Here is a 16454-nt window from a genome sequence, read left to right as displayed (position 1 = left end):
TTTTTGTGATTCTGACACCAGCATATGACCTCTCATATAAACATGGACATTCCAAAGGTTTAGCCTGTATCAATCACCAAATCACATCATATTGAAAGCTATGAAAAAAAGTAAAAGGTAATGATCATATAATTGTAAATTGACATAGTGTCTGGGGAGGAGACTAAGCCATACATCTATTCACTTGCCTCCTGTCAGTGAAACAGTTCTACTCCCCTGTTGTTTTTGGGTTTGGTTTTGGTTTTGTTTTTTCTTTTAAGGGATAACAGATACATGTACATACAGGAAGAACTGGCTCAATTCCAACAAAAACCTCTTGCTTCCAATTATTATCAAAAGCTACTGAGCTTAAAATCAATTCAAATAAACCAATTATTATTTATCAAATAGTCAGATAGATATGAATCTTGAATTAATATGAGTTCACAGACTAACCATTTCTGTTTAGGTGGGAGGTTCTATGATTTTTCATCTGCCTAAATATTACAGTATTCTTTTGAAGTAAACATACTTTATTGGAAATATATTCTTATGTCCTTTGAGCTTGCAACTGTAATGCAAGTTATGTCCATTCCAAGAATATATTTAACCATGGCCCAAATCAAAAGTATCCAGTATCTTCAATCTTTAATACAGGCAGTCAAAATTTACAAGCTCTGGGCCACTCGCCCCCAAACCCACAAAGGAACGATACCATACATAGTTTTCTTGAATCAGGGCCTAAAGCAAAGGCATGGTTTATATTTGAACTTTTCCTATGGATAACACCTTCATAGCTTCACCCTAAAAATCTGGTGTTTACTTTTATACTATAATACTAATAGCAGTCAACCGGCTGAAACATCAATGAACAAATACTTTTTTTCTTTCTTTCTTTTTACAATATTTCCTGTTCCTCCCTTGGAACCACAAAAAAGAGAAGGAGTGGGTGGTCAGGTAAATATTTTGGTGTCAGACAAATAAATAAGCTGAATCACATGTCAGACGAAAAGTAGGCATGCCTCACCATACAGGGTGGCCCAGAAACAACGGAACACCTAAGATCTTTAATTTCAGCAATATTTTTGCAAATATGTCATTATTTTGCATGCTATTGGAAAGGCCATTCTTTTTCCAATAGAATAACACCAAGTTCTTTAATTTTGGAGGAGGCGTTATGATTTTAGGACCATTTTTATCAACCCTTGCAATTTTCAAAATGTGATCATTTTGCACTCTCAGAGATAAAGAAACCAGGGAGAATTCGGCTTGCCGTAGAACCAGTTACGTTCACAATGTGTATAATGTGGTTGTCATTGTCCGTTACCATTGTGAATGAGACGACCTGACGACAATAACACCGTCTGCCCCATATTCCGCACATTGTAAACACTACTGGTTCTATGGCAAGCCGAATTCTCGCTGGTTTCGGTATCTCTGAGAGTGCAAAATGATCACATTTTGAAAATTGCAAGGGTTGACAAAAATGGTTCTAAAATCATAACACATTAACCAAAATTAAAGAACTTGGTGTCATTATATGGGAAAAGGAATGGCCTTTCCAATAGTATGCAAAATAGTGACACATTAGCAACAATATAGCTCAAATTAAAGATCCTAGTTGTTCCGTTCTTTTTGGGCCACCCTGTATATTTGTAACAGTTTCTAAATTGCTACAAATGACAATATTTTTCTTCATCACCTGCTGACTGTCAGAACATAACTCAAACTCTCAATAAACATAGGCCTACTACATCGTGATCTCTGTCATAATGTGCATGAACATTCAATGTGTTTTTCCATGATTTGCTTCCACTTCTCTGTGAGTATAATTTTTGTTCTGTATGTCATGATCATTCTTGATCATATTTTGTTCATTTCTAAAAAGTCTATGAATTTGTAGTTTACCTTTTTTTTTCATATTTGTTTTTATTGTATGATAAAAATGCACACTAAATATTTACTACAAAGATTAGGCCTTAATGCTCAATGACAGCCTAGGCTATTTTTAATACATTATCATCACAACAATTATGAAATAAAGCTGCATGTGTGCATATCTGAAAACATTATATCTTATACCTCCTCAAACACATACACTTGTACATCTATGTTGTATACACACCACAGGGTCACATGCATCCATACTATTATTGTGAAGAGCCATGTGCACTCTCTGTGCTATCTTCTTGTAAAGTACATACATAGATGGCCAGAGATTTATGACCAGGGATATTCTAGTATGTCATAATTTATCAAATGACCTTTAACCTGCATTGAATCTACGATAAGGTTGTGAAAGTTCAATGAGAGTCTAAAGTATAATTGCGTCAGCTGGCAAAGGCTATGACTCATGTGTAGTATATGTGTTGAGAGAAACATGCGAGCACTGGCACACAATCATGTGCCGTGTCCACAGGTCAAGATGCAAAGTGCAAGCATGCTCATTGAATACAAAGCCCTGAATATCTCCCTACCCGAGTACCAGATTTTATGCTGAATCAGGTAGTAAACATCTCTTCGCTTGCAAGCCTGGAGTTTTTGCTGTGTCTACATTGTACCAATGTGTCAGAAAACCAGCTTATCTTCATGAGGATAACGGTACTTTGTGCAAAAATTACAACAAAAATGACTTCTTACCAACAAAAAAAAATTAATGTCCTACACTGTACATATTACATCAACCCATTGAGGACAACCAGATTTTGCTACAACACGTTTGCTAGACACCTGCCCGTGTACTTGGGACAAGTATTCAATGGGTAAACGGAGGATGATTTTTAATGCAGCTGAACTGTTGTACCACTAGCGCCTAGTTCAGACATTGTTACAAGTTTTTGTTGTTTCTAATATTTCTCTGCTAGAATTTGTATTCCTTTATCAGTATCGATAAGAGTTTAGTTCCTAGTCTATTTCTGACTGATTTGAGCTCAAAACAAATCAGCGCTTGACCTTGCCAGATGGGAAGTGGCACAGGTAATATCGTTTCCACAGCAGCAACCAGTGTGCAAGAATATTCCATGATTTCTGATCAGAAGCTGTGCTCTACAAGATCAGGATCTGTATGCAATGTACAACCAATGTAGCTTTGATTACTTCATTCATAAATGTGGGTCAAACTCTTTCCTTCGCTGGACATGAGAAATTATTTATGAGGTACCCTGGATATGCATTTGTTTCCTTAGCATCTTTCTTACACTTTAGCAAGTGCTACAGCATATAATGTTTACGTTAATACAGGATGAGGTTTTATCTTTAGTTTCACTAAGCCTACCTCCTCTTTCCGTTTGAGATTACCTACAATCACTGGCTAACTAGCTTTAATTTTCCTTTTCCCATTGACAACTGCAATACTGAATAAGTTGTTAGAGGTAATTTCAGTGGTTTTCAGATGATACAGAAGTGATTATAAAAAAACAACCTATATGTAGGCCTATGTTTATCATCAGTGGTTTGTAAACTCAGCAAATGGTATTTAAATATTAATCATGGGATTTGTTGGACAGCCAGAAGTGAGTAAAACTGAGAGAACAGAAAACTGAAATCGACTCATAGAACTAATATACACATATGGGTAAGTTCCTATTTTTGTGTTGTTGTTTTTTGTTTTAATTAATTGTTGTTTTTTGTGGGGGATAGCCTTTTCAGACTTTTCTGCGTGTTGCCTTTGTACTGCACGATACTCACCATCTTTCCTTCTTTTTTTAAAACCGATCTTTCAAAAAATCTTCATTTTAAAAATAAAATACAAAATACACTTGAATATTTTCGTGGTATTATTCATTTTATCTTTATTTCATACATTTCTTTTTTTTTGTTCTTTTATTTTTAAAGTGCCTGTTGCCTAGTCAAACCTTCTGTCATAATGATTACAAAGAAGTTAAAACAGCAACTTAAAATAAGTCATACAAACTGGTGAAAACACATGAAAAAAACTGTACACAGCATCTATAAAACTATCTACAGTATGTATTCCTCATCATAGTTCACCGGTACATGGTATTTTTCCTCTCTCAATTGTATATGACTCACGAAGGTCATTGCTATGTCATAAGGTGAGTGGGGCAGGTAAATAAGACAGATAGCACTCATTCGAGGCTGTACACATGGCATAGCAGAGTGATGCAGAACCAGAGAGCATGCACACTTTACATGTGTGTGTGTGTGTGTGTGTGTGTGTGTGTGTGTGTGTGTGTGTGTGCTGCTCACAAGCCCAAGCATAGGGGTGGACAACTGCCAAAAAAAAGAATGATACCGGTAATGATAATAACAATAATTAAAAATGGATGAGCTATGCTCTACTATCACAGATATGCAAGAAGTTACAAAGGGCAAGTTTTGAAAGGAAAATATCTTTGACATGAGAATATAAAAATCAATCACAGAAATAGTACAAACTGATGATGATTTTTGTTGCTATATTTTTGCTTATGAAAAGCAATCATTTTCATGAAATTGTCTTAATTCATTCCAATTCTCATAGTTGTGATTTTAGTCATAGTCTGCAGGATCTTTTAATTCTGTCCTTTTCAATAATAGAATGCAAGGTTGTTAGGATTTTTTTGTGTGGTTGGTTTGGGGTTTTTTTTTTAGCTTCATACTGCATTCCAGTGTCTCCTCAATGGTATTGTACAGCCTGCAGGAAAGAAATAAGAATTAACTTGACGTCCATTATCATTTTTTATAGGATAGTTAAACATTGATTTCTATTGGGAGATACATTTTCAAAGTTCGCTCCTGAAATCTATTTCACTCTAGCATCTCATGGTAATGAAGTTTGAACTTTCATCCAGGACTATCACCTCAGCCATGCTCACACACTTTTATCACCAGCAAAGAGACTTTTTTTTTTCATGCATATTCATCAAAACAGTTTCATGAACAAAGCAATGAAAATAAGACGATTGGGAGGCAAAGACATGGAGAAGAAATTAGGGCTGCCCACTCTCTCTTCCTCCTGCAAGATAGAGTGCTAGTTTCTCATTAATTACGGTCAAAGAGACTTCGTGATATTTGTCACGTAACCACTGTCAATGGTTGTTGACTTTGCTCCCTTTCAGGCTGAGCATTCTTCACTACACACACACATGGTAAGTGTGGACCGGTTCACATTCTGCCGGCTCAGTAGAATACACATTGCACCTGCTCACACACCAAGCCTCATACACATCCAACTAATTTCTGAGTCAACAATAATTCAAGCCATTGATACCAAGACAATCAAATAGAAGCCAATGTATACCACAGAGCATGACACAATTGTCCACTCCTGATGCAACCTGCCATTCTCTTTTTCATCACCTTTCCATACTGTATCTTTTGAATACCTCCTGAACCCAACAATGACCAGAATGATGCAATATGGGAAAACTATGAGAGAAAAAAAAAAGAAGGAATACCAAATTTGCCCACTCCATTTGACACCCTTTGTCAATGTTGCAAGTCATGGCATGGTGTCAAATACAGAATGACATTTATCTCAAGTTGATAATTAACAGTCTGCTCATACCATGGCACATACACAGGTCACTGGTCAGATGGCATAAAATAATTGAGGACAAACTGCACCATACAAACCTTGCATTTGACAGAGGGGTACATTGTACATAGGTGTGTTTACTTTAAATCTACCCGTAATTTGATAATGTGTTTTTGGTATAACAACCCATTGTAATTTTTCCTACATGGTGGTCATTGAGTGATTACAAGATCACTGTCTTCAGAGTTCTATTTCCAAAAAAAAAACATCCAAATTTGTACCATTTTTGCAATCTAATTGGTTGCTTACCAGCTACGTATCACAAATACAGGCCATCACCATTATACAAATTAGGTACAATTTGTTGCTTACATGTTCACTGTTGGGAGATTTATGGCATGTTTTTTGAGAAAAGAAATGAATCCTATGTTTGCTCTGAACATATGAGTAAATGTACCGTTTGGTTCCTTGTTGCTGAAAGTGTAGCACCACCTGTTCATGTTTGGCTTTGATCTGGGTATGTTCGACACATTTCCTCTGCAAAAAGCTTTGAAATTACTCATGTCCTCAACACTGAGACTGCAAAAGTTTGCTCACAAACACAGTGTACTCCGAGTGAACTTCAAAATTTAGTGGCCCACTTCCAAACCATCCGAAACTACCACAAAATGTACAAGAGAGGTGAATGTTCCTCATAAAAGTCCGACTCTTAAAGTCACTTCACTGTAAAAGTGAATAAAAAAAAATAAAGAATAGATGTTTCGCTTGTCAAACCTTGAACAATAAATTAACTACACAACCTGCCAAAAGGATGATATTGGCTCACAGCCATGTCATGTTCACGCTTTGTTCATGAATCACTTGGACTATATTCATAATGGGAACTACGGCATCATTTATGCCTGAAGTCGTTCACTTCTTCTTCTGGTTTTTTCAGTGGTCGACACTATTCATCATAATGTGCAAATGACCACTTGTGCCTGATGTGTCACGCCTTCACTGCTAGAGCATAGGGGAGTCAACAAGTACATGTACCCAGCAAGAGAGAGTTGTACTGTGCAGAGGCTTAGCAATGGCTGGTACTCGGCTGATGTGGATGCACTCCTTCCAGGCCCCTGGCATGTTATTCGCTGGGCTCAGGGGGTACTTGTATTATTGTCTATCATTATGACTCACGACAAACAGCTAGTCTTCCAGAACAGGCTTTTATTCTAATCTTCCTTCGTGTCCATGCACTTCCTATTCCATGAATTGAAAAAATGTAAGATGAATGCAACTGTCACAGCTGATTAAAGAAGCCAATCACTGATGAAATGCAATTTCACACAGCCTCATTATCCTTTCAGTCAGAGTACTGGGTTAGAACAGGGCTCAAACGGGGTGAAAAAAGATATTTCTTTGCTTCTGACCAATTGATATTAAAAATCTCTGTGATCAACGTCACAAAGATCTTATCGAAATCTAATCATAGAAGCACACCAAGTTTCCCTTCAGTTTGACTAGTACGGTGAAGCTCTAGGTGCTTCTCCCTGTTCTCAGAGCCTCAGGCTCAAGTCTAAAACTATTCATTTCTTTTCTCCCTGTAAATTGGCTCAGTGCAATGACCTGGTGGGGAATCATCTATGACTCATAACCAGCGCTACATTACCTTATATCATGTATTCATTACAATTTCATAAAACAACTAAAACAACAACTTTTAAGAAGTCTACAGTTTAAGAATATTCTCCAACAACTTCTGCTTCCATATTAACCCATTGAGGACAAGTACTAAAAGTACATTGTATACTCAGGCAAGTGTCTATGGAAAATGGGTGTTGTTAACAAAATCAGCCCGTCCTCAAGGGATTAAGTTAGGCCTAGACCTACATGTATGGTTACTGTTTTCATTTCTTGTTACTTATATGTACTGAATTAGCATGTTTATCCCAACTTTAAAGGGGAAGTCCGGACGATTATCAGCCGTTTCGTGTGTAAAGAACAATATTTCATGAACCTATTACCCTTTTCCCGACGAGAAAAGACCATCAGATACATTTACTATGATTTTTTTTTTAAATAAGGTAATTCTTCATGTTCGAATCCGTCGCGAGCTGCCCTTCGTACTATCTGTCCCAGGATGCATTGCGCGTGACGTATCGGGCGCAGTTTCCTCAGCTGAGAGCACCGCGAGCGAAGCCCAGCTACGCATCGATCTCCCATTGCACTGCTGACTGCGGGCGGTATCTGCATGCCTGCATAGGTGTGCCTTGTCGGCGCTACTGCAGGAGACCGTACACCGATTTAGGAGTGCTGTTGCCAAACGCTGTATTCCTTTATTCAAATAATCTTCGTTATATATCTATATAAAATCTTCAAAGATTAATGTAAAATAGTTGCAATGCTATAACATTTTCGTTTAAATTGAAATATGTATGTATTATAATACTGCCGTACTTATTAGTGTCCACCCCATCACTTACAATGCATTAGCTGTTGTCGGGCTGTGCAGGCATACATTTACGTCTGCTGCTGCCAAGTGCTATCACAATCCGCGATCGTTTTTTCGACTTCTGAGTGTGAACAATCTGAAATCAGTCTGTCAATGTCAGAATTATTGCCTCTTTTGTTGTCCGAGACTGTTGAAAAGTGTGTCTGACGGTGATAAAATACGACAGTATACATGTAACTTGAACCGCGGAAGAAACGCCAGCGCCAGCTTGGTACCGCCGCCGCGCCGCGCCGGTAACTACGACCAGCAGCCCAATACACACAGCGTAATCGGGCTGCGTGTTGTAGCATTCAGGATCATGTAAAGGTAGTATCGTGGATAGATATCAATTTAAAATCGAAATATTTCTTCAATTTGAAGACTTACTAGTAAAGTTGAAGTATTGACAACACCCTAACACTTGACACATCGGCATTTTTTTAATGAAGCAACAGATCATGCCGCGTGCATCCGCTGTGTGGTCAGAGACTGTTGAGCGGTACGCTACTACCGCTTGCTTGGCCCGTATCACCGTTGCTCAAGCAGGGCTCCCCCGAGCCAGCTGACGCTCCAAGCAAAAAGCAATGTGAGGATGAAACGTCACGCTGTCACGTGATCTTTCTCGCCGGCGTACAGAAATCGAACGGTTACGATTCAAAATTAGTGATGCTAAAAAATCGATTGTGGCGAGTTGGGAGGGTCTTTTTCAATGAAACTTAGTCATTATGGTCCTTTATTTATGTAGATTTTGGTTAATTTTTTCAAAATCGTCCGGACTTCTCCTTTAAAGGAATGCTCTCATTAAAAGCAAAGGAAATGCAAGATGGAATTTTCTTTTCATTGTGGCACTGTGTGTTTGTTTTTGTTTTTGTTTTATTTTTTGCTTTTGTTGTTGTTGTTGTTGTTTTTTTTTTACATCACGAACTTGGAGTTCCAGTTCATGGTGCTGAGGCTATCAAACTTGGAAGTGAAGGGCCCCGTTTTATCAAAAGATAAAATCAATTTCAGATTTCCTTACCACACAGGCTGCCATAGTCTTACAGTTGAAATCAACTATATATACCAACTAATCAATTTAACTCTTCTGAGTCTTCATAAAACAGGGCCCAGCTCACAATGCTCAGGCCATGCACAGTACCTAGTTAGTACTAATGCAAACCACTCTGTGCTATATTGCAGCGCTCAACTATTCATTTTGCTTGAGGTCAGCAGTTGAGCGTGACTTCCCCACACTTGTTTGAACAGGACTTAGCTTCCTGTGTACAATCGTAGCTTGCAAGGGAGAGTGGCCCCTTTCCAAACACTGCCATGTTGACTTCAGAAATGACCCAACTACAAGGCTACACCCGAGGCTCAAACTTCTCTTATTTTCACAGAAATCATGGTAAACTAGACTGTTAATTCATCTACTTATGTAATGCTGAGTTTGCGCAATGCATGAAATTACATGTTTTACAAATGCACATTTTCTTCTTATGTTGCTGAAAATAAATAGGCCCTATAATGTATTCAGGAAAAGAGAAAGAAAAGATTGGAATGCAACATTTTTTTATTTTCCTTTTTCCAGCATTTTGCAAAAAGCTGTTCAATAGGTGGGAATGTAACACAAATATTGTTTCCATGGGTTTATAAGGGCCCCGTCACACTACAGCGAATGCCCAACGAATACCAAGCGGAAGCCCAACGAATTAGAAAATGTGAAGACAGTTTGCATGTCTGACGTTCTTTGAATTCATTACCTATTCGTAGGGATTTGCAGAGATACGCTGGAGATTTTGGACATGTTTTTAAAAAAAATCGGCTCCAGCGTATCTCTGCAAACTCCGACAAATAGCTGATGAATACAAAGAACGCAAAGCATGTTACGAACTATTCTAGTATTACCAACGGATGTGAACATATCTTCAAATTTTCAAATTTATTGGACATTCGTTGGGCATTTGTTGGGCATTCGCTGTAGTGTGACGGGGCCTTTAGATACTGCTGTTTGTATTTCTATCCTATATCTTTCAATCTACAAATTTTTCAGCATAAAATGATTTTATCACAATAGTTCAGTGACTTTGTTTATATCTCTTTTGATTCAGTTCATTTACTTTGTTTATATCCCTTTTGATACATATATTACAATTATGTTTTCAATCAAAAGTGTTTGCATTTGACATTTCAAATCCATGTCAACTAGCCAATGCAAGGTTATTCTTTCTCCATCTTCATGCCTGGAAGCCTTTCAAATATTAAGTCTTTGTGAAGTATATTACGTATGATGGTTGAATGAACACAAGGACACTTGAGTCAGATATATGGGTCAAGACCTTAAACACACAATAGCGGTTGACCAGTGGTGACCACTGGTCAACCTTGAAAACTGTGTTCACAATGGGGTCATGCCTTCAGGAGAGGAAGTCCTGTCTATGGGTCATTTTGCCAATTCTGAACTCAGACAGGAAACTGCGCGTGAGGCAAAGGGCTACTGGCAATAACAAGGCAATCAGAATAATATTATGCTGCCCTTCGTCAGATGGGTACACCGTACAGCACCATCAGGATCATTACATTTCCAGGAACAGCACAAGCAGGATCATATCTTTCCGGTAAAGAACACCAATGCTATTCCTGTTTACCTCTTTGCTACCTGTAGTGTTATCCTAATATCCTGATGAAGAAACAGATCATGGTTACGACTGAGAAAACTGCAAAGTAAAGATGACTTCGCTTTTAACCAAAAAAAAAATAGATAAATATAAAAATTTGAAATTAGTTTGAAAATCAGAAGTTTCATGTCTTTCACAAAATTGTTTCCTGTTCATATTTTAAAGTCTAAGAATGTTTGAATTTGGAAACTTTTTTTTTCCAATTTTGTCAGTATACAGCATGTTTTGTGTGTGTGCGTGTGTGTGTGTGTGTGTATTTTTTTTTATTTGTTGATAGTGATGAACAGCATTTTGATCCATTATGCCCCTGCTGGACAGCATCTTAACTTTGAGGGCAATTTTCTCAGAACTGTGAGTAATCTTTCTTTAGTGATAAATAGTCAAATCACTGGAAAGCTCAGAGTCAGGAAAATTTGAAAATAAAAAAAAACAACAGAAGATGAATATCTGCTGGCTTTATCAGGCTTCCATGGCAAAGAGTCACATTAAGTTTGATATTCACTAAATGCTTCATTACATGTAGGGCCTATGTCTCATTTTTATGCCATATTAAAACTTCCCTGAGCATACGTACAAAGTTGCTTGGCCATTTGTATCATACTGTACATACTGTCCATTGTCACATATTTTGCCAGGATTTATTTGTGTGAATTTTGCAAGTTGCATGCTGTTTGCCAATTCAACAACATGCAATATTATTAAAACTCTGAACATGATATAAATGTTACATCAACTTTTTGGCCAAACAGATGTTTTGTGTGTGTGTGTGTGTGTGTTTTGTTTTGTGCTTTGTTTTGTTTTTGTTTTGTTTTGTTTCTTTTTTTTGGGGGGGGGGGGTTTCATGATGAACCATGTGGCATCTCAAATGCCACAAATTTCTGAAGATGGTAACAAATCTCCAGACTGAAACAAATTTTGATCATAAAGATACACTGTATGAACACTTTTGATAATCAGTCTTCATTTACACTTTTCCAAAAGCATAATTATTCTACTTTATATGCCCATACACAGATCAGGTAATTTATATATTCATTGATTTGTGTTTACTATTCATTTATCAACTTCAATCTATTTATCACAGTGGCATAGCAACAACAATGAAGTTAAAGAAAATGTAGACTGTTGAGAGTCTGGAAAAAAAAAAAGACTACTAGGTTTATACCAGAGTGTGAGAGGGGGGAAAAAACATAGATATAAGAAGACGATAAGACATATTTCTGCACAGACAGGGCCACAAATGACAGGCTACCAGTGCAGAATCTTTTGTAGAATATAGGGCCTAATGCTAACAGATGGCAGAGTATACAAATTTTATTGACGGATGGCCTCCATGGGTGTATATCAATGTCGCTCACATTGTACATGACACACGCACAGTTTTTGAAGCATACTGGTAAATGTACACTAGTAGTCACATAGAATGTGTGCACACAGATTATCAAATTTTATGACCATAACTTTTTTATTACAATGCTTTGCCCAAGGCTGAATAAAGCAGAATTTAATCACAGTGCTGCCACAAAGCACAGACAGTTAACTTCATCTCAAATGTAACCAGCACAGGAATTAACATGTTCTTCATAATAGTTTAATTAAAAACGAGCAATGTATTTGCTTGATATCTAGTTCAGTATAAATAAATGAAATAAAGGATGGCTTTCAGTTCTTGAGCAAATAATATGTGCATTGCAGACAACTGTGCTTTCATTTCATCAACACTTAATAGTGAGCGGAAAACATCCTCTGGCAATTTTTATAAGAGTACGCCTTCCAATTCAGTGTGCATGGCAGAGTTGCATGCACACACACACACACACTGATGCATAAAGCATGATGCTGCTCATGTAAAGAGACATCACTATTTCATCAATGTCTATCACTACCGGTATGTTGTGCTAGGTTTGATGCAGGTGCGGCATGTCACATTTTACACGGTTGTGATTCCCATGACAGCATTCGAATGTGCTGTGTCAACTCATAGCTAATCCATTCAGAACAGCATCCACTATTTGGACCTCACAAACATACACACACAAAGTTGATATTGTTAAATCATGCATAATCATTAGTATTGCTCTTCTACATGAGAGCATTTCAAGCTACCCACATACCAGCATGTACTGTAGGTGCATATGTGATACATTGAATGCCACAGACAAGGTCTGAATTCACACAACACACACACACACACACACACACACTCCTGACAACACACATCCCTTGTGCTTGCATCTTCCCAGCAGCATCGCATCATGTTGGAACTTTGGGACCCTAGCACACAAGGTGCATGGTATACAGCATTTTGTGTGCCTGTGTGTGTGAGTATACATGTCATGCACATTATGTTTGTTGGTTTGTGTGCGAAGGGTGTGTGTGTGTTAACCATATGGGTACTCTGTGTGTGTGTGTGTGTGTGTGTGTGTGTGTGTGTGTGAAAGTGTATGTGAGAAGTGCCACCATCCTCCTCATGGTAGAGGAAACTGTGTGTGTTGGTATGGATGCCAGAAGGCATGAAAGTCAAGTGCTCTCATCCACCCGCACACTGAGATAGTCTTGCATGAGGATGCCTCATGGCAAGCAACCGGAGCTGGAATCTACTGCTGATGTGAAAATCACATGACGGGGGCTACAGTCAACAACATTGGCCATTTTGCAAGGCATAAGGTTTCCGCCATGCCCAATTGCTCATGAGGGCAAAACCAGATGGAAACATTTGCAGGTCTCTAATCTTTTACACCGCGTGTAAATAATGTCACTTGACTAATACTGTATAGAGAGACAGATTTTCAAAGGGGAAATTACATGTTATTTCACACACTAGATCCAAAAATATTCTGATACATGACTACCTCACAAGTTTGAGCTGAAGCTAAATCTAAAAGCTGCACTAGTGTTTGTTCAAACAAGTGATATCTATCCATGATTGGTGACAGAAAAACATTCTGCTATTCTCTTTTCATAATACTGATAGCAGTACTGTTCTCTTTCAAAAATAAGTTGTGAATGCATGACTAAGAAATCCAATTTACTGGTTGTTCCTCTAAATCACCCTAAATGAGATAAATTGAACTGTGATACTCTAAACTGTAAATACCTCTTGTATGCAACCCTTGAATGAGCACATTTTTCCGAAAATTTAATAAAAATTTGCTCAAATGGCATATAACAGAACATTGATTTGGAATCAAATTTTTTGTTGGGTCTATGGATAATCAATTCTGCAATTTGGGACTCCACACTTCATTTACTTTGCCCTAATTTTGCCAACACAAGCGCTATCAGTTTTAACTCCCACATCTGTCTTTTTCCACTAAAATTATTCACTAGTGTTCAAGCGGGTTTCCATGAAAGCAATTTCACCTTTTGTGGTGGGGCTGTGGTTGAAGTAATTCGCCTTACACCTCGTGCGCAGCAATGATAAAGATCCTTGATTTAGAGATAGGTATTCATGCAACTAAAACCAATCATAATCTAATTTGTATACCCTGCTACTGTAGTCTAATTGAATAGACCCTTCGAAATTGCACATGATACATTGTATCAGTGAGGGTTGATTTGCCACGGTGGACTAACATATTTCATCGCAAGATTATGAAACAGGTGTAAAATAGGGTCTAACATATAGGCTGTTTGTGTCAGAAGGTAATGCGGTACAGTACCTGATACTGTTCATAAACATCTTTGTTATTGGGCCTGACTGGCGTACCTTGAATCTGTCTAAATTAATTTGACAAGTTACAGTAAAGGCAGGCTTCAAAGTCTGATTACAAGAACCAGTATGTGTCATTCATAACACAACTAGATGCGTGTCTTGTTTCAAATAAATTATGTGGTATTTCAAATTTACTTGCATTTTCTTGCAATTTGAAAACAAACTTTGACCAGTGGAATAACTTCGGCTCAGATTGACGCTCAATACATGTAGATGTATGCATGCCATTTTTCTGATCCATTTTCCACCTCATAAAGCCGCTGTCATGTTGACTGTATTCAGCTGTATCGTCCACACCACAATCCCGCTACTGTGGAATTAAAGTGTTTTACAAGCCTTATACAGACGGACAGACATTTTGCGAAGCAGATATAAATAATCTTAACCTCAGGGATGCCAACCTCGTAAACAGCAATGCAGTATTGGAGAGCTGAAAGGGCATATTTTTTAATGGAAAAACTCCATTTTAACTAGTTCCTGCGAGAGACATATGGTGTGTAGTAATAAAATGTGGGCAAGGACAGTATTTTTCACAAAAATTTTTGTACACTTTATTTTCAGCAAAAAATAAATAAATAAAAAATGAATAAATAACACAACAGTACAAAATGCTACAAAAACTAACAGATGCCATCTAGAGTGACCTGTAACCTTGGAAAAACAGGAATACACACACACGCATCATACAAAAGTACAAATCAGGGAAAATCCATACTGTTTTTCTTTTTCCATAAAACAGTGAAATTTACCTTTTACAATCTGTTTTGCTGCTTTATTGTAAACTTCCTCCTGGGTTGTGTTGGGTTTGAAGACTCGGTCAAATATGAAGAGTTTTCCCTGTAAAGAAGAGTGGGGAGGAAAACAAATTCTGGTTAGGAATTGTAAATTTCAAATACAGAATGTCATGACAAGCAGCTCACAAGCATGACTGGAATGTACAGTGTTTGTAAACGATGTCAATTTCATGATGTCGGGCATTTATACGAATGACGATACTGCACGTATTCTGAAAATTACGTGCAAAATGTCATGACACTTGGAAGGAATACCGCTGCCTTTACAATGTAAAATATCCCTTTGTGGCTTTGATTGCTGATAGGTACAGAAAACTGTACAGTGTATTATAATACACACACACACACTGTCCAAACACACGGCACAGAAAGGGTTAAATCTTTGTCCAGGTGTTTGACCATCAAGATACAAACCCTCCAAAGGAGGATATCATTGATAAAATCATCATAGGTAGGTATAAGATACCATGTAAAGTTCAGTGAGTACATTTATTATACCTTTTTAAATACCACACAATCTTGGGGCTAGAGAATAAAATGTATTATACAACACCTCAGAATGATGTCGAATTGTGATTGGCCAAGAACATGTCACATGACATTCAATAGAAAATACCTATCAAACTCATTGAGAGTGACAGCCATACAATAGGCCCCTGGCATGGGCCTATTGCACGGCTCGAAGGTACTATAGCACGGCTTCGCGGGGGGCTACTAATGCATGGCCGGCCGCTCACAGAGTTCTGTGGCTCACACTAGCAAAGCGCCAGCAAACTACATTGTACGTGCTGGCCGGCTGCGCTGCGCTGCCGGTAAGTCTCACAGAACAGGCGCGGCGGAGTACTGCAACGTTAACGTGTACGCGCAGCTACTTTACCTAGCTAGTTGCATGTATTGCGGCCTTTGATACCTCCTGCTGTGTTTTTACTTTTGACTCTGATCTGCTACGTGGACCACAGTGATCCCAAAATCAAGACTTCATTTCAAGTTGAGAAACCGTAAATTGATTATTTTTCTGTGTTTTTATACAAAATCATTTTCGGAAATAGACAAAGTCTAGACCTACTACTAGATCTACCGACATCTCAGATCGGCCTAACAGTCAGGCCTAACTCGATCTAACGTTAGCGTAGAATGGGTATAGACCCTGCGGAGTTTGTGATTCAAACTGTGACTGTGTGGTCGAATCATGACGAGTGTTTGAAAGCAGTACACTGGGTTGTTTACAATTCTCGGCCTAATTGTTACATTTATTTTGGGCCTTCCTGAGTTGGCGGTCACTAATTTAGTACTGTGATTGTGGACAAGGTCTTGTATAAAACGAATAATTTATGATTTTGTTCGTGCATTGGGGCACGTAATA

At 38.0% G+C, this 16454-nt stretch overlaps 1 protein-coding gene across 1 annotated transcript in view; it reads right to left on the bottom strand.

Moving 5' to 3' along the window:
- Positions 1–16454, bottom strand: part of LOC139734500 (kinesin heavy chain) — an 81061-nt gene that overhangs the window by 47092 nt on the left and 17515 nt on the right. The window contains exon 2 of the mRNA XM_071645281.1: positions 15047–15134. Coding sequence (XP_071501382.1) covers positions 15047–15134 — 88 coding nt within the window. The remainder of the gene's footprint in view (positions 1–15046; positions 15135–16454) is intronic.

Source organism: Diadema antillarum, unplaced genomic scaffold (assembly GCF_040938485.1).
Source record: "Diadema antillarum isolate AM-2024a unplaced genomic scaffold, OU_Dant_1.0 seq00000530_RagTag, whole genome shotgun sequence".
NCBI classification, from domain to species: domain Eukaryota; kingdom Metazoa; phylum Echinodermata; class Echinoidea; order Diadematoida; family Diadematidae; genus Diadema; species Diadema antillarum.
Note: the sequence above shows the minus strand (reverse complement) of the source record. Positions and strands in the feature narration are given on the sequence as shown.